This window comes from Meriones unguiculatus, chromosome 11, assembly GCF_030254825.1.
Source record: "Meriones unguiculatus strain TT.TT164.6M chromosome 11, Bangor_MerUng_6.1, whole genome shotgun sequence".
Classification (NCBI taxonomy): Eukaryota; Metazoa; Chordata; class Mammalia; order Rodentia; family Muridae; genus Meriones; species Meriones unguiculatus.
Genome location: NC_083359.1, coordinates 5,613,015 through 5,632,476, shown reverse-complemented (window position 1 = coordinate 5,632,476; position 19,462 = coordinate 5,613,015). Strand labels below are relative to the sequence as shown.

Sequence of the window (19,462 nt, the reverse complement as noted above, 5' to 3'; positions counted from 1 at the left end):
ATGTAGCTCAGTGATAGAGTGCTTATTGAACATGTGAAGGGCCATGGGTTCAACCATCAAAAAAAGCATCACTGGCAACGAAAAGTGGGAGAATGATCTGTGTAATCCAAGAAGCAGCATCTTGAAAGCTCATGGGGAAGGAGCTTTGAGCATGCAGGGGATGGAGACATCCTTGGCATCCTCACCCTGAAGCCTCTCAATGACCCCTGTGAGACAGCTCCCTTTTGCTGCACCATTATGAAGAGGACAGTGAGGCACAAAGCAGTAAGTAGGTTGTCCTAGAACACACAGCTCACACATGGTAAGCCAGGAACAGAATCCCTTGACTTCAGAGGCTTAATAACTAGGCTCTTCTGGTGATGTAATACCTATCCCTCACATGAAGGAGTTTGCAATTTACCAGCCCTGCCCATGGCATCACTCGGGGCTTAGGCAGAAAGTAAGGAGAGACTAGGCCATTCCAGGGTTAGCAGTACCAAAAACCTCTTTATGAATGGCTGCCTTGTGAAAACGTACAATTCAAGGGAGAGAATTCTTTGGGCTGCAATTACTTCTGTGCCTAGGGATATGCATATACACACACATTTTACTCTTCCACATGCCTTTGTGCCAGCCAGCCCCAGGAGAGGAGAGAAGTCGCTTGGGATGCTGGGATGCTGGGATGTGCAGATCAGCTCACCTGCTGGATGAGGAGGTTGCAGATTTCCTGGAGCAGAACTGTAAGCCTCCCTGGGGAGCAGTACCATTCGCAGGTGGCCCAAATCAGACAGACCACATGGAGCAGAGGCCGTAACCTGCCCTTCACCTCAGGAAACTCCGTGCTTTCCAGGATGTCCAGGTGTCGCTGGAGTGGTAACAGGTGGACATGGATGTCCTGGGCCTCTGTCAGGGCTGGAAGAAATTACAGATGGTCAGCTATCTCTGCTGGGCTCCACCTACTTCATAGAGCTCCGGTGTGGGTGTCTGGAGATCTAAGTAAGAGTTGGGAAAGCCAAGGCTTCAATTTCTTCCTGACCTGAGAAGACAACCAGAAGATGATTTTAGAAAGCTTCCTGGCTCTCCTGTAGATAGACTGAAATGTGGAGCACTCTGAAAAATCTAGAGTGATGAACTTAGAAGTTCTCTCAGGACTTCTTCCTGGCTTTCTCTGTCTTAGTTAGAGTTACTATTGCTGTGATGAAACACTATGACCAAAGCAACTTGGGGAGGAAATAGTTCAGGTTATGTTTCCATATCATAGTTTATCAGCAAAGGAAGTCAGGACAAGAACTTGAGCATGGCAGGAACCTGGAGGCAGGAGGTGATGCAGAGCCCCTGGAGGTATGTTACTGACTTGCACTTCCTGGCTTGCTTATCCTGCTTTCCTATAGAACACAGGACCACCAGTCCAGGGATGGCTCCACCCACATGGACTGGACCCTCTCCCATCAATCGCGAATTAAGAAAATGCCATATACTCTTGTCTGAAGCCAGATCTCGTGGAAGCAGTTCCTCAATTGAGGCTCCCTCCTCTCTGATGACTCAAGCTTGTGTCAAGGTGACATAAAACCACTGAACAAACAGCCCCAGTCTGTGGCTCTACTTTAGCAGATTTTCCTCGACAAATGTTTGCTAATGGCTTTGAGGCTGATATCACAAAGATGGCATAAAGACAGCTGATGGGACAAGCATAAAAGCCGGAAGAGTGTGCCTTCAAATGCTGATCGGGCACCTCCCAATTTTATGCCTTTGGACACATGAACCCGGAGGAAACAGAAGCCAGACTGAAGAAACTACTGGTAGCTGTTTTCCTCCTGGACAGGTAGTTGGTGGTGGCTATGAGGTCAGGTGGTCTTAGAACATATTATATGGATGAGGCTGCTTCTCTGCCTTACAGGAAACTCAAACTATCCCTAATTTAGCTGCAACCTCCAATATATCAGGAATTCTACCACTAGATGTACAGCACCCTAGAATGCCCAAGTAACTCACTAGGCTTACTACGTAACCCAAGCAGCCTCATTTGTCTGAGCAAGAGGAGTGGTGCCTCCGCTAATTCTTCTGAACCTCTGGTTCAATTACCATGAGGCTCAAGGCACACAGGATATATGGGTATGGGCACTTGTACTTTATATCCCAAGTGGTGTGAGTCAGTCAGATGGCATGGCGCTTAGAAAAGAGCAGTAATTCTTCGTGGGAGGCTGGCAGCGAGCATTAGAGCCACTGAGTGGGGACAGAGGACTTCATTATCTAACAGCCTCTCTAAAGAACACAAAGCCTGGCTTCACACGTGCTGCTGAGACGAGGTTGAGACATGCACACAGTGGAGAGGAGGCTGAGGAGTATGCACAGGAGCCTTCTCTGTCACCCTGTCTGGAGCTCCTTTAAAACTCAGATCTTTCTTCATACAACTGGGCATTAACTTGCTTGTCTTAAGACTGTGACATTTGAGAAAGCACAGGTGGCTTCCTAGTTCAATCAGAAAGCAATCACCTTGATGTAAAACGGAAAGAAGATGATAACAAATAGAGCTAGAATTTTGCTTGTGGTTTTTGTTGTTGTTGTTGTTGTTTGTTTGTTTTGTTAAGATATCTATTCCTCAATTTCTGAGGGACACACTGGTTGCTAGCCTCACTTGAATCCCCAAAGACAAGGATTCTCAAGTCTCATATAAAAAGGCCCAGTGTTGGCATATAAGCTGCACACATCCTCTTATGAATATTAAGTCCTCGCTCTGTCACTTATAACAGCGACTACAGGGACAATGCTGAGTAGTTAAACTGCATTTTATGTAGATTTTGTGCTGCGGTAGATCCTAAAGCTTCCTGTGTGTCAGGCATGCACACTATCACTGAGCCTCACTTCGCCCATTAAGTATGCTTTTTACTTAATTTTTTTGAGAAATTTATATAAAAGTAAGTACTGTATATTTATATTACTTCTACCCTTCCCTCTTCCTCCTCCAACTTTTGCCATGCCCCTTCACTTCCACTCAAATTCCTGACCTTTTCTTCTTCATTATCGGTACATATATACTCATGTGTATTGTGCTTTTATATATAATTCATATCCATCGCATATAGTATATACATATATGCATACACATACATATATACATAATATACATATATTGACTCATATATGTGTGTGTACATACATATATATATACATACATACATATATATATGTATATATGTATATATATATATATTGTCTGTAGTTCTTCTAGGGGTGGGACCTTGTAAAATTTCACCCATCTGTGTTGGCATGTCATCTCGTGTTGCGATGCAGGTTTGCTTTAGGTAAACATATTGTTGAGATGTCATGGGTAAAAAGCCCCCTGTCTTATCTAGAAAATACCAGATAGCAGCAGGCATCATGAACTGTTGGCACTTATAAGCTTTCTGTCCACTACCGCCCCTTTCCAGTTTTAGGGGCTGTCACCTGTACCAGTCGGGGCTGAACATCCCACAGTCACTTACACAATGATTTTTGACCAGTTATGACTGACTCTGCAATAGTCCCCCTTTGCTGCAAAGAGAGAACTCTCTGATGAGGCTGGGAGAGCTATGCCGATCTGTGTACAGAAGGATACATATTTAGAATAGAGTTAGAAACAATACTAGTTTAGGGAAATGGCAGTAATAGGTCGCCTCTAGAATCTACGACTTCTCCAGTCATGCACAGCTGGCTAGATTTGCAGAGCCAGGTACGAATTCCTGCCCACTGAACAGGCCTTCCATTCAGTTACACAGCTATCACTACCCCCAAAACAAAGGTACCAGTTTTTGCACCACAGTCATTGCTGTGGTTAGTAGGCTTTATAGGCGGATAGAACTGGTATTGATTGCCCTTCTTCCTTTGCAGCTTCCATAGTGCCTTAAGATACTGCTACTCCTCAGGGAAAAGGCTTTCAGGTCAGCTCTAGCTGGATTTTTTTAAGTCCTCTGTCCAAACTGTGTGCTGCCTTCAAAAACAGGGCCTTCAAGTTCTAGGAGTTAACCAAAGGTAATAGTAATGGCCTATATTTGGGGGTGGGGGGTCCTGAACCCAACTAACAACTCATGCCTGTTATAAAGGTATGTTTTTGTGTGGAGAATTATCAACTTATGTGGTATAATTAATATATATGTAGATATAATCATATAAATATAAAAATAATGGTTATCTGTGGCTTTTTCAAACAACTTTAATATTTATCTCATCTTTCCTCTTCAGTTTTACCCTTTCCTTGTTTCTATAGTTGTATCAGGTCATATACTCACATCTAAAGATTCAGTACTAGGAATCACAGCAAGAGAGAAAATGCTGAGTTTGTTTTGGGGGATCTGGGTCACCTCACTCAATATACTTTTTCAGGCCCAAGCATTACCTGCAAATTTTACAAGTTAATTTTCTTTATAGATGAATAGGATTCCACAGTGTATATACCCCACATTTCCACCAGTTGAAGGACATTTACGAGGCTTCCGCTTCCTAACTACTGTGAATAGAGCAACAGTGAACATGGCACTTATCTGTGGAGTAGGATGCCAAGTATTTTGAGCATGTGCCAAGGACCGTATAACTGGGCCATATGGTCTATTTATTTTTAGCTGTTTAAAGAGTTCCCGGCACTGATTTCTAGGTGGCCTGCAACCGTTGGCAATAAAGGTCCTCCTTTCTCCACACCCTCTTCAGCATTTGCCGTTTTGTTAATCTTCACCACTCCGACTGGGGCTGGAAAGACTTTCTAAGCAGTTTTATTTTACATTTCCCTAATGGTTAAAAATGTTGAACACTTTCAAAGATATTTCTTAGTCATTTTCTTTTTCTTTTCAGGGGTCTCTGTTCAGATATAGAGCCCATTGTCACAGGATTGTTTTCTAGATGCTTTGCTTTTGGAGTTCTCTGCATATTATGAAAGTTATTCCTCTTGGATGTATGGTTGAAAAAGACTCTCCCACCCTGTGGCCTTTCTTTCCACTTGGTCGATTTCTTCGATGTACAGAAGCTTTTCAGTTAATGAGGTCCACTTTGTTAACTGGTCACTTTAATTCCTGCGTGAAGGGAGACGCACCCAGAAAGCCCTTTCCCACGCCTGCATCCTGTATGGTGCAGCTTGTGTCTTCTCTTGGCAGACTCAGTGTTTCAAGTTTCACACTGAAGGCTCTGATCCACCTGCAGTTTATATTTGTGCAGAGTAGCAGACATGGGTTTACTTTCATCCTACACTGGACATCCAGTTTCCCCAGCACCATTTGTTAACAATGTTTTCTTTCCTTCAGTGTGTATTTTGGGCACCTTTGTTGATGTGCGATGGCCATAATTATGTGCACTCATGTTTGTATTTGCTGTTTTGTCTTGCTGTTCTACATGTATGTGTTTATGCCAGTCCCCATGCTGTGTTTATTACCACAGTTCGAAATCTGTTATGCCATAATGTTTTTTTTCGTGTGCTAGTGTGTGTATGTATGTATGTGAGCGTGAGTGTGTGTGTGTGTGTTTCGTGCATATGAGTGTGTATATAGTGCCGGTACAGGTGCATGCAAGACAGAGCAGACATCATTCCTGTATGTGCATTCCTATATGAATCTCTACCTTTTCCCTTGAAACAGGGTATATATATCACTGGACTGAAAGTTTTCCTTTCAACTAGGATGGCTGTCCAGAAAGCTCTTGGGCCCTTCATTCTCTGCCCCACAATATTGGGTGTATAGGTATTTGCATTCATGGCCAGCATTTAGGTGGGTACCAGAGCTTGAATCCAGGTCCTCACATTTGCAGAGAAAATGATTGTACCTCTGAGCCATCTTTCCACCTGCCTATGTTAGTATTTGTTGTTATACTGTATTTATTTATTTAAACATTGACAGGCATTTGCAGGTAAACCTTTAATAACAAACTATTAAAGAAAATGTGTCCATTTTCCAATTTTTGGTATAAATAAATATAAATGTCCAGTTTCAAGCTACTGGCTTACTTTATCTGAGTGCTTCTTGGGGAGTAGGTAGGACTGGAAAATTAAGAGAGATGCATAGAAGAGTGGGCAAGTTCTCCAGTACTCCGTGGCTCCAGGGCAGCACAGGGCTATGCCTTCTCTCCCAGTTACTCAGGTACCTTCAAACATCTCTGTGGCTTCATTGTATCCCTCCCACCCCAAAACACCAGGTGTTGAAAATCAATGGTCAATAGGGGGAGTTAATTAGAGGATCTGGTAAAGGTGGTTAGGCAATGGGGGCTCTTCCCTTGTGACTAAGATTAAAGCTTCTTGTAGAATTCTGGTAGCCTTCCACCTCCATGTGTGAAGACTCATCACTTCTCCCCAACCCAGGATGCAGCAACCAAGTGCCATCTTGCAGGAGGAGAGCAACCCTCATCATACAACTCAACTCCTGGGCCACAGTCTTGATCTTCTTAGCCTCCAAAATGGTGATAGCTAAATGACCCAGTCTGTGGTGGCTGTTAGGGAAATACAGATACACTGAGACAACTGGAAACCAGGCTGTTCTGTGTCAATCAGACAGGAATGACCAGGCAGAGAACTCCCTAGCTAGACATTCTTGCATACAAGGGGACAGTCAATTCCACTTCCTGTCTTCCAAACCTTCAACTTCTAATCAATCCAATTTCCAATCATATTTGTTGCCACTTTTCATCCTGAGTCCTCTGATCTGTGCTCACACCCACAGATATTTCCTTTTCCTCCATCTCTCTTTGTGAGGACAAAGCCAGCGAACTGGCCAACTATGACTGTTAAGAATAATGCAGCCACTGTATCTACTCAGGATAAAGAAAGCCAGGTGTTCTGAAATTAGATTAGAAATGATAAAAACCAGTAAATAGCCTTTAAAATCTTTTTAGTCTTATAGACATTGTCAAATTCCTGACCAAGGCTCTTCCTAACACCTCTAATCTAATTTTCTTCTTCTCCTATCATGGGAATTGAATCACATATTTAAAGAACTTCTGCCGTTGCCATGCTGTATTCTTGATACTATCATATTGCTGTGTTTTCAAATTTCACTTCCAGCATTCACTCAATTGGAAAAAAAAAAGCATTTTTAAAGCTGGCCTGAAGAAACAAATCCTTTCCAACCACTGATAGGTGTGAAGAGTGAGTTTCCTAATCTACTAGTGTGAAAGAGACACGAGGTCATGGAATGACCAATGCACAGAACACTCTTCTGTTATGCTATGTTATCTGAGTCCTAAACACTGGGCATTTGCACACGTTGTATGTGTCATGTATGCGTCTGTGCACACTGTAGCAATGCCGCCCCAGTAGTTCTCCAAAAGCTCCCACACTAACACAGATGAAATTATAATAGCAACTTGGTGTCCATGTGGGGATCTGTTTCAGGGCCCTCTTGCCAATCCACAGAGCCTTAAATGCTCAATCCCCTTGTATCAAGGGTGTTGTTTTTGTGTATAACCTAAACACACAGTGATGTTTGTAGATTGTCACTGTTTTTTTTTTTTTTTTGAAACAAGAGCCTCATTGGCCTCAACCTGGAGATCTTCCTGCCTCATCCTCCTAGGCCCTGGAATTTACAGGTCTGCACCACCATGCCTGGTCTTCTTGCATTCTTGAAATTCTGCTTATAGTAACTAGTAGAATACAAATCCTATGTAGAAAGTTGTGTACTGTGTTGTTTAGGAAATAATGGCAAGAAACAAACCTGTATATTTTCAGTATAGACAAAAGTAAAAGCAGTCCATTGAGTCCATGAAGACCAACCCACAGATGTGAAGGGCTGACTGTATATCAAACGGAAATGTATTTCAACCCCAAGAAGAAAACTGGCATCATTTGCTGAAACAGTGTGCTTCAACTGAAGCTCAAACTGAGAGTACACAGAGTACCCCTGGGACACAATATCTCTGGAGAAAGAGTGAACTGAAGCTTCAACAGACATCTTGTTCAAAGCAGCTGTATTTGCGGGCTCAGGAGACACTGCAATGGCTTGTGCAAACCTTTAAAGTTTTATGATAGTTGCATTACTTCTCTGTTGCATTGCTCTCTTCAGAAACCCCAGCACTGAAGCTGGATGTGTTAACTCATGCCTATAATTCCAACACTTCGGAGTCTGCAGCAGGAGAATCTTGAATTTGAGACCAGCTTGGGCTACATACTAAGTTCAAGGTCAGCCTGAGCTACATAGCAGAAAACAAGAAAGACACACAGAAAGAAAGAACACAAGAGAAAAACACCCTATCACTAACTCTTATTCCTCAGGGCAAGAGTAGGGAGTAAGATGACAGACAGGTCAGCTAGTGGGCTCTGGTTATAAGCCACTCCCCTTGTTGACAGAAGAAATAGACATTGATTACATTTATATATTTGGACATACATAGGGCAGAGTATTTAAAGAAAGTTCAGGAGAAGAGAGCACTTGAAAATCACTACTTAGATTAAGTTTAATTCATACAAAATTGAAAATACCTTTAAGAGCACATTTTGACCTACAGTACTAAGAAAAGGGGGATGGTTATAAAATGGTGGTGGAGGAGGGCAAACCGGACCAATGAGGGAAAAGGGAACCCTGGGAAAAACACACCTACGTCTCATCATACTCCTTGCCAGCTATGCAATTTTGACAAAGGCTGATCTTGTCTGCCACTCAGAGGGACAGGAAATTGCAGTCCCATCTGAACAGAAAAGGCAGAATGATGCTGGAAGCAGAATGAAGATTTCTCAAGATGCTAAGGGCTCAGAGGGGCCTGAACTCCAGGGGTGGGGCATCACCTCTGTCACAGTGTGTGCTCATAGTGTGGTGCAGATAATAACATTCTTCCATCTATATTATCTCACAAGGGCTGAGGGGGGCAAGGAAGCAGGCACACCAGAGCCAGAGTTCCAACCACAGAGGTTACAGGTTTATCTAAGGCCACAAGGGAGCTGACCCACAAACACAGCTCTTTCCGGATTTGCCAGTCCTGTTACACTACTGTCTTGTGCCAGATAAGAAGGTAATAAGGATGTAAAGATGTTAGCATCCCTGAGAGTAGATGCAGTGCTAAAGAAAACTTTGAGTCAGATAGATTTGTGGAAACACTTGGCAGTCCTCACCTGCTTCAACGTCTCTGAACATGGCTTTGAAAGCTGGCAAGTAGCTGCTCTGAAGTCTGTCCAGGAGTCCAGCCATACCCCTCACCTTAATTGTCATCAGTTGATTATAGATGTGTTCCAGGTCCTCACACCTGCAATGCCATGGGGGGGGGGGGCAAGTGAGCACCTGGAAATGCTGTCACGCTGTGATGCCCACTGTCCTGCAGGCAGACAGCAGCCCTGCCTCAGGTGCCTCCACACAGACTGAGATCCAGCCCCAGGAGCCCAGACCTCTGTGAGAGAACAGTGCAGGCAAACACCTGAGTCAGGAACCAAAGCCCAAAGAAGCTCCAGGAAACACTGCTGCGACCAGCTGGTGGCCCAAAAGCTTGGCAGCTGGAGGTCATGATTTCTTGCAGCAAGCTTGGGGCCAGGAAACAGAAGCGTTGTCAAAGGGGGACTTCTAGAGAAGGGCCTCATCGTAGGTCAGGAAATGGTCAGAAGCCGGGTGCTTCACAGCACGGCAGTGCATGAAGAGCTGGAGCCCGACAGGACAGCTGGACCTATGACACAGACACTGTTTTATGTAGGGTCAGGGACATCTGCCTCTAACATCTTCCCGTCTCCTCCAGAAAAAGATTCACCAGTGCAATGATAAATAGGAAGGAAGGCAAGGAGGGTAGGAAGGGAGGCAGTCGGGAGCAATAGTTAGGTATTTCTGGTCACCCCATGAGATGGAGACACAGCGGATGCTAAGGGTAAGCTAAGCCCTCCTAGGGCAGGCAGTTCTGCAGCCAATATCCAAAATTCCTTCTTCTTTTTTTTTCTTTTCTCAGATCCTTACAGAGGTCCAAGAAAAGGCGAAGAGGTTAGAATAAAAATAGTAAGAATCAGGGCTGGAGAGATTGCTCAGAGGATAAGAGCTGGCTGTCTTGGCAGAGGGTCCAGGCTTGGTTTCCAGAATCCACACAGTGATTCACAACCATCTTTAACTCCAGTTTCAGGGGACTGGATAACTATGGCACACACACATACATGCAAATAAAACATTCATACACACATTTTTTTTAAAAATCTTTAAAAAGAGAACAAAATGATGTTTTAAGTCTTGATTCAGTTATATACACACTGTTGGAAGATCCCCAATGAACTGACGGTGCCCCAAGAAAGAAAGGGTGGCTACTGAACCTCAGAGAAAGAATATGTCTCCCAGTGTACAGGGAGAAAAAAACTCTACTGACCCAAAGACAGCCAGCTGTCAGCCCTAGAGAAGATGGGAAACACCTGGAGATGGGACCAGATTCACTGGTGGCTCCCCAAGGCCAGCCCTGGCTTTTTCTTCTGTAACCAATCCTATCCCACCATCTGAGCACGCGCCTCCCTGCCTACCTGCTCTTCCAGAACTCCAGCTCCACCTTGGGGGTGGGATTTCCCCCTTGTAAGAGGGGCTGAGAGGACTCTCTCTTGAGTACCACCTGGACTTGGTGGCTCCATCTGATCACTGCAGACTCAATGGCATAGACAGTTGACTTGTCTATGGAATCCAAGCTGCAAAAGACAAGAGAAATGTTCCATCCAGTCTGCATGAAAAGAATTTAAGCCCGGTGCATTCACCCACCCTCCATTGCTGTAACAAAATTCCCTAGGGTGGAAAACGTGTGGGAAGATCAGTTAGCTCATGATTCTTAAGGCCTGAAGTCCAGGATTGAGTGTCAGGACATGCCCTGGATGGTAATGTAAGCATGAAGATTCACATGGCAACACAGAAATAAAAAAGCAGGCAGGGGCTAGCTTCACCCTTTAATCGCAGGTTTAATCTGGGGAAAGCTGAGGTCCTCTAGGGTTCACTTTAGTCCTCTCTGAGGGCAGTGCTCGCAATGACCTCACTGACCTGCATTAAACTCCAAGTCTTAAGGATCCCACCACCCCTCCACAGAGCAACACTGAAGAACAAAAAGCCCAAAAACAAACCCTTGGGGAACAAACTTAAGCCAATTCAAGCTATATCCTTGGGCGTTCTCTAAAACAGAACGTCAAGTTTTTTAAAACAGGTGGAAAATTCCACCTAACCTATGAATCCTTTTGTTTTTAAATTGTGTGCGTGTGCGTGTGTGTGTGTGTGTGTGTGTGTGTGTGTGTGTGTACATGTTCAGGTGGATGTGAGCACATTGGGGCCTTGCCTGTGCCCGTGAATATGGAGGCCAGAGATCAATGTGTAATGTCTCTGTGGTATCTTTCCATCTTGCTTTCTCATACGGGGATTCTCACTGAACTTAGAGTCATTGGTTTGGCTGGGCTGGCTGGTCAAGGAGCTCCAGGGATCCATTTGTCTCACCTGTCCCCAGTGCTGAGGTTGCACGTACAGGATGTCATGCTCAATGTTTTGTGGATGCTAGGCATTTGGACTCAGGTCCCCGTGCTTGTGTGCCAGGCATTTTAGGCATTTTACCAACAGAGCCTATCAGTTCGAAACTCCCTCCTCCCCCTGTAATAAACTCCTTTAAGCACGTCAACAAACTGTCCAAACCCTCTTCTGGGGAAACATGATTACTCTCCTGTACATTCAATATTATTTGTACAGTCAGGGGTCCATCAGTATTCTGAAGACTAATTTAAGAACCTTAAATGCCATAAAATCTTGTCAGTGCGCAAAGCATTAAGATGCCAGCCAACTTTTCTGCTTGAATCCCACCAGAGGACAAGCTCCCTGTATAACAAAGCAGCTTATTCCTCAGCCGAACAGCTCTTCCAGGAGACAGTGCGCCTCACCAGGACTTACCAGCACAATTTCGTTCTGTGTTCAGACTGCTAACAAAGATTAAAATTCCTAAGCATTCCCCTTCAAACATGTTTTGTTTTAAATAACAGGTACGAGGACAAGAGATTAAAGTTGAAATAGGACAGTGAGATAGCTTTGTGTTAAAAATGCCTGTCACACAGCTTTGTGTTAAAAATGCCTGTCACACACACCTGTTGATTTGCTTTCCATCACTAGGACACAGGTGGACACTCCTGAAAGTTGTCCTCCGACTTCCACATGTATGCATCACACACACACACACACATACACACACACACACACACACACACACACACACACATCCTTCATACACATACCCAGACACTACAATGATAGTAAATACATTTTAAATAAAGTAAAGAAAAAAATAATATTTTGGCTGTTAAGTCTTAACTGAAAACTGTATATGTCAGGTAACAGGGGCACAGTGATGGAGGGATGAAACGTATGGATGACATTTCCACATCAGGAAATCACCTGCACTTAATGTGAAATTCATATTCACTTAGAAATGATACAGCACAAGTGATTATGAAAGACATTAAAAGAAAATGCTCTCCTCCCTCAAATGATGCAGCCTTTGGGGAAATTATCAAGCTTGAACAAAAGGAGACAAACTCAGCAAGGATTTATATACATGAGCTGAGTGTTATTAAGGTATGGTATAAAGGAGCTCAGAAAAAAGGGAGAGATTAATTGTATTTATTTTTAAAATTGGATATTTTTATTAAAGTACAGTAAGTTTTCCAGTTAGCTGTAATTCTACTTCAAATATATATACATGTTTATATACATGAATGATTATATATAATACACATTATATGTGCTGTATTATAAATGATTATATATGTATAATTTTTCCCACATAAAACTACTAAGAAGTATGCTGCAGTTGCATGCATTACTTATTCTTCATCTATAATAAATATAATGACAGACATATATTGAGAGAATCCTGGCAATATAACAGACCCACACTCATGCAGGAAGATGACCTGTTGCCACAAATGTACTGAAATGCTGGGTAAAGCATTGTTTTAGCAATTCTGGGTTATCCCAGAAGCAGAAAGACACACAGGGTATATACTCACTCATATGTGAATATTAGACATATAATATAGGATAAACATACTAAAATCTGTACACCTAAGGAAGCTAATCAGGAAAGAGGACTCTGGCTAAGATGCTCAATCCCCATTCAGAAAGGCAAAGAGGATGGACATCAGAGGAGGGAGAAAACAGGGAACAGGACAGGAGCCTACTACAGAGGGCCTCTGAAAGGCTCTACCCCGCAGGGTATCGAGGCAGATGCTGAGACTCATAGCCAAACTTTGGGCAGAGCACAGGGAATCTTATGAAAGAAGTGGGAAATAAGACCTGGAGAGGACAGGAGCTCCACAAGGAGAGCAATAGAACCAAAAAGTCTGGGCACATGGGTCTTTTCTGAAATTGATACTCCAGCCAAGGACCACTCATGAAGATGGCCTGGAACACCTGCACAGAGGTAGCCTATGGCAGTTCAGTATTCAAGTGGGTTCCATTGTAATGGGAACTGGGACTATCTCTGACAGGAACTGATTGGCCTGCTCTTTGATCACCTCCCCCTGAGCAGGGAGCAGCCTTACCAGGCCACAAAAGAAGACAATGCAGCCACTCCTGATGAGACCTGATAGACTAGGATCAGAGGGAAGGGGAGGAGGACCTACCTTATCAGTGGACTGGGAGAGGGACACTGGTGGGGAAGAGGGAGGATAGGATTGGGAGGGGAAGAGGGAGGGAGGTCCAGGGGGGATACAAAGTGAATAAACTGTAATTAATAAAAATAATTAAATAAAGAGAAAACAAACAAAAAAAGAAATGCTAGATAAAAACATAAGAAAACATGTATTTACATACATAGCTTGGGCTGGAAGGGAAAACATATTCCTGGATACAAAGACAAAGAAAACTCAAAGCTGGAATAGTTGAGAGGAAATAGATGGAAGATATATCGTTATAAAGCAGAGGATCTGGGGTATTGTCACGACTGTTACACTACCCGTAGGGAAGTTGAGGCAGGAGACTCTTAAGTCTAAGGCCAGCTTGTGTTACACAGAAAATTCTAGGATGGCTTAGGCCACAGAATGAGAGCTTGTCTCAAATGAGTAAACAAAACCGACATAATTAAAGGGGGCTGGAGTTTCAATGCTGACTCGGGCAAGAGGCATCAAGTCCCCAGCAGAGCCAGATTTGTCTGGACTTGAGGTCAAAAAAGAAAAGTCTCCAGGGTATGAAAAGTCTACAGCTGCTGCAGAATGGAGGGTGGACCAGTAGCAAGATCCTGAAAGCTAGCTCCATGGCACTGCACACTGGAGAGTGCAGGTAGAGCTGTATCCCCATGGATTGACTGCCAGTCGGACACCAACCACACCTCTAAACCACTGGAAATGCCATGTTCGATCTGAGCCCTGAAACCATTTGGGGAGAAAAAAAGGCCACATTGCTGAGAGAACCTCAGGAGACCTCCAGCAGTAAGACCGGGCAGTGGGCATAATCAGTATGAATACACAGTCCAAGAATAGTGGCGGACAGGGTCAACAGTGGGCTTGGTGTGAACTGGGACATCAAAGTCAGCAACAGGAAAGGCCTTGGGGAAAACACTCAGATAAACCAGCTTCTCTCCCATTGCCAAGGCCTGTGGACTGGCGGTACTTACACCAGCTCACCGTCGCCACCCACAAACTCCATGTTTTCTGAGCCGGCTGGAAGAGGCAGCAAGGTCCTCCCCTTCACCTGCTCAAGGATCACCAGGAGGTCACACTGCAGGGAGTGGGCGTGACGCCGGACGTCTTGACATACCATGTGGGGCCAGTCTAGGTGGTTCTTTTCATTGGCTAGGACAGGGATAATGACCTGAAACAGAGACACACCAAGAAAGCAAGAGGACTGCAAGTTCAAGTCAGCCTGTGCTACATGGTGAGACTGAGTCTCAAAAGGGAAAAAAAAAAAAAAAACAAAAAACAAAAAACAAAGAACTTGGGTGGAATTACCCTGCCTGGGTGGATAATGCTGCTTCTAGAAGTTATGGGTTATTTAAACCAAAAATCCTAGTGCACAGGATACCTTGCTCTAAGTTACTGGCCAAGGAAGCCCCTAAGTCTCTTAAAATAATACAGTCTACGTCAATGATTTGGGCTGCTCACCAGAACTAGACAGTAAGATAATGTTGCTGAAGACAGCGCACACTTCGGGGATAGGACACAGAGAAATAAAACCAAACCAGAACTGGGCTACAGAGTGCTGGGAGGTCCTGTGCAAGCGTGTGGGGAAGAAGAGTCACCGGTCATTTAACCCAGATGTAGACACTGTGGAGCACAATACTGATCTACCAGAGGAAACACCCCCCTCCCCCCCACAGGAGGAACGGTGATGTGACTGTGGTGGTGCAACCAAGTGCTTCTTCACTGGCGCTTGGGCCCACTCCATAGGTGGGGATGCGTGTGCGGAACTGTGAACCTGGTGTGAAGCAGTGGCTGCTGAGCTTGTCCGCCCTATGGGAGAGCCTAGTACTGGTGTGCTCTGACCAATGTCCATGTTGCCATGTTGCCTTGTGTCGTGGGGTCTGAAGGAGAATGGACCCCATAGGTTCGCATTTGAATACTTGGTCCCCCACTAGCAGAACTGTTTGGGGAGGACTGGAAGGCGTGGCCTTGTTGGAGAAGGTGTGTCACTGGAGGCGGGCTCATAGGTTTCGAAAGACCTGTGCCTTTCCCAGTGTGCTATTTCTGCCACCTGCTTGCAGATAAGGATATAAGCTCTTGGCTGCTGCTATGCTCCCCATCAGGATGGTCTTGAACTAACCCTCTGCAACTGTGAGCCCCAAAAAGCTCTCACTTTTATAAGTTTCCTCGGTCAAGGTGTCTCTGCACAGGAGTAGAAAAGTAACTAGGACAGCTTCTAAACACCCACAGGCTAGTGTAGCTGTCACCGTCAGCCTGAGTCAGAGAGTCATAACCCATCAAGGTACCAAGAATAAGGGACTGCTGAGAACATCTGCATCACCGAATCCAAGGCAGGGGGTGGGGTGGGGTAGGGAAGACACACTGTGGGAAGCAGGACTGTGAGTACCATAGGATGACGCAGAAAGCTATAAAATGTCTTCTGGGTATGGCATGGCAATGGTAATAATGAATGCACAGGAGCTGTGATCACTTGAACAAGATAGGCACACAGACACACTCATACACACACACAGACAGACAGACAAAGACAAAGAAGAAAGGAAGAGAAGGAGGAGGAGGACTGGTTAGGAAGAAGGGGTCAGCAGGAGTGAAAGAAGAACAAGAGACAGTAATGGGTCTATGCTGATAACATGTTATATATAATATCAAGAATTAAAATGAAAAGAAAAGAAAAAAGAGTAAAAAGGGAGTTGTAGGGAGAGAAGGAAGGAAGGAAGGAGGGAGGGAAGAGATATGAGAAACCATTTTCAGAGCCCCAGCCACATCCTTCTGCATGACACTGCACTGCAAGGCCCAAGATTAGGGTCCAATGTTACATGTTGCCTTGACCTCCTGGGGAAATCAGGGAAGCCTCTAACAGCCTTCCTACCATTTTTTTTTTTCATCTGTTCCTTGGAGTATGCTCCCCAGCCAAACGGTCCTCCTCACCAAGAGTGGCCAGGCACAGTGGCAGCTTAGCCCTTGCTTGCTAACCCCAGGGATTATTCATCTTCGTCAATCACGTCCTCCCACAGGCACCAGGGGCACACCTCCATCTTCATACTGTACAGTATGCCTCCCACAGCCTCTGGTTCACTCTGTCCCCAAAGTCAGCTCCACATGGTCCTGTGCGGTGCAATGACCCACTCCTCTCACTGGTAGACATGACAAATAAACACTGCCCGTGTCATCTGCTGTGCTGGGAGTCACATGTCACATGTTTTACTGTCCCCATCACTCTACCATCATCAACACCCCCTTCCCCCCTTCCCCCCCCCCCCCGCCATCATCAGGGTGAATGTGAGCTGACTGAAACCGTCACAAAAGACAAATAGAAAAGATTTTCTTTTCTTTACACTTTAGCCATTGTTTTTCTATACCTCAGATTCCTACAGAATTCCATCCAAATCTCCCATCACTTTTTCCTCTGGTACTATCCACTTGCCTGCCTCTAAGGGATGCACTAACAGGCCAGACCCTAGGGAAGAACATGAAGACTTGAGGATCAATTAAGATTCGTTCTCTGCCTTTGAGATCCTAGGAAAGTGCTTTTCCTGTTCAGCTGTCTGCCCCTTGTCCAACATAAAGGTGACTGAACTTAGATGTGATCTTTTTTTGTTGTTTCCATCACTCTGTTCAAATGATTATCTCTGCTCAGTACATGTTTCCATAAAGACGGGGCAGGAACTCCCTATTTTGTAGCCACCAGGCCTTAGTTATCAGCTCTGGATCCAGGTTTTCTTTCTATGGTTTCTTGGACCTGACCACCACACCCATTGTCTGTGTGCCATGTCCGTCATATTACATTAGATGCCATATTGTACTAGGAAGTAACACCTGGTACGCGGTGCTTTTCAAGCGACGAGTGATAGAAACTCAGTTTAGAACAGCCCCGAAACTTCAAGAGCAGCCTGGTTCAGGAGCTCAAGAGGCCACTTGGTCTTTCTTCCCTTGTAAATTCTCTCTTCCCTAAATTACCTTGTTCTAAGGCTCCCTCTGAGTTTGAGGTGATTCCCTCTCCAAAGCGCAAGAGATGCTTTCTCTTCCAAGAGAAGTTGGGACAAGGGCTGAGCCTCATTCCCATTGTCTCAAATGAGCTCTGTCCAACTCTCAGTGCAGGAAAGCCCCCCACAAAGAAAAACTGTGCTGAGTGGCCCCTCAGCTCATTTTTACCCTAAAGATGGAGTAAAAATTCTCAACTTGGCTACTCTTTTAAAATGCCTACTCATACACCCATGGTCATCTTTACCTACGTTATTTTTGTTGTTGTTTTTTTTGTTTTGTTTTGTTTTGTTTGTCTTTGGTGATCATTTTAGTCAGCTCATATTCACTTTGATAATGATGGAGCAATTGATGAGGGTGGAGTGATCGAGACAGCAAAACATATGACTGCCAACACTGGAGAAATGCCAGCCCCCATTGCAGGGGGCATTTAATTTTCTGTTGAACTAATCATATGTTAGTTAGAGTGGAAGCAATATTGGGAGAGCCACAATGAACCAGAAGCCAAATGAAGGCAATGTCATCAGCACAGGGCAGACCATACATAAAGGGTGATGTCAGGGGATGGGGAAACACCCAAGATGCAGGTTCCTTGCCATGCATGGAATAGCCTCAAGGAGGAGTGAGGACGTCACTTGTCCCACAGCTCAGGTAGGGGGACCATGGAGAAAACACAGGTGAGTGCTGGACAGGAACCCATGTTGGCTACAGAAAGGTAAGAAGAACCAGTTGGAAAAGTATCGATGGTCTGTTAGGGACCAGGACTGCCAGTGTATATGGGATGCTAGGAGTCCTAGTATGTTGCTTAGGAAGGCAGTTCATAAGGCAGGCATGCCTATAATCCCAGAACTTGTAAAGCAGAAGTAGCTGGATTGCAGAAAGTCTAAGGTCAGGCTGGGCTGTGATCATGTAACCCTGTCTCTAAAACAAAAACAAAAATGGATTCAATTTCATAACAACCCGGTCAGAGCACATGAGCCTGACAGATTGAGTTCAAAATGCTCACCTTGCCCTGCTGAATATGACAGAAACGGGGACTGAACACAAGGCAAGTGTCACTCCAAATCCCTCTCACCATCCAGAGTACAAATAAGCAGCCAGCTGGGCTGGTAGCATCGAGGGGAAGAGCGAGGAGGAAGTGAAAAACCCACGTACTGAATCCTGGGAATGCCTCCTTCAAATGTCTTTCCCATATTTCACCTTGAACTAGGATACTGGGACAGAGAAGATGCTAAACCCATAGCCTTTCCTCTCACCAATGCCCTCTTTGTACATGCACACACTCAAAGGTAGAAAGCTGCGTGTGAAATACAGGTAAGTCCCAGGCAGGAACCAGTGTGGGCTACAGCAGGGTATGAAGAGCCACACACACATATATGTGGGGCAGAAGACAGCTTTCTGACTTAAATGGTGTGTGGTGGTGGGGGGAGAATAGGAGAGGGGTCAGAAGCTGAGTCCTACAGATACTAAGAAGGAAGGAGAGCAAAGGCAGAGAAGCCAGATTTATAGGGATGCTAGGGTTCATAAGAAAAATTAGATGGGCGGTCCTAAGGATTCCTGGTACAGGCTTTTTGAAAAGTCTTTGTGAGTAAAGACTCTGAGCTGCTTTTAAATTATTTCACTTAAAATGTAAATAGATAAAACATTTCCATAGTACAAGTATGACAAATTGTCTACTCACCCCTGTACCTCAACCATTCAGCTTCCAGCTGTGGATTAGTTTTCTCCCCGTTCCTTCATCCTGCTTACTTCCTCTTTTCTCTATCCAGAATCGTTTATGTAGCTCAGGATGTCCTGGTAGTCACTATACAGTTATGTCTGTTTGGAAACTCACAACAATCCCCCTGCCTCAGTCTTTCAAGTACTTGAATTACAGGTCTGAACAGCAATTTCCAGTTTTCTATTCTCTTTAAAAATATATTTGTTGTTATTTTTATTCTATGGGTATGG

At 44.6% G+C, this 19,462-nt stretch overlaps 1 protein-coding gene across 1 annotated transcript in view; it reads right to left on the bottom strand.

Moving 5' to 3' along the window:
• The window catches only part of Dnah9 (dynein axonemal heavy chain 9), a 311,392-nt gene that overhangs the window by 287,939 nt on the left and 3,991 nt on the right, over positions 1 to 19,462 (bottom strand). Inside the window, exons 2-5 of the mRNA XM_060363494.1 lie at positions 14,506 to 14,702; positions 10,400 to 10,558; positions 9,032 to 9,162; positions 680 to 891 (exon numbers count right to left, since the gene is read on the bottom strand). Coding sequence (XP_060219477.1) covers positions 680 to 891; positions 9,032 to 9,162; positions 10,400 to 10,558; positions 14,506 to 14,702 — 699 coding nt within the window. The remainder of the gene's footprint in view (positions 1 to 679; positions 892 to 9,031; positions 9,163 to 10,399; positions 10,559 to 14,505; positions 14,703 to 19,462) is intronic.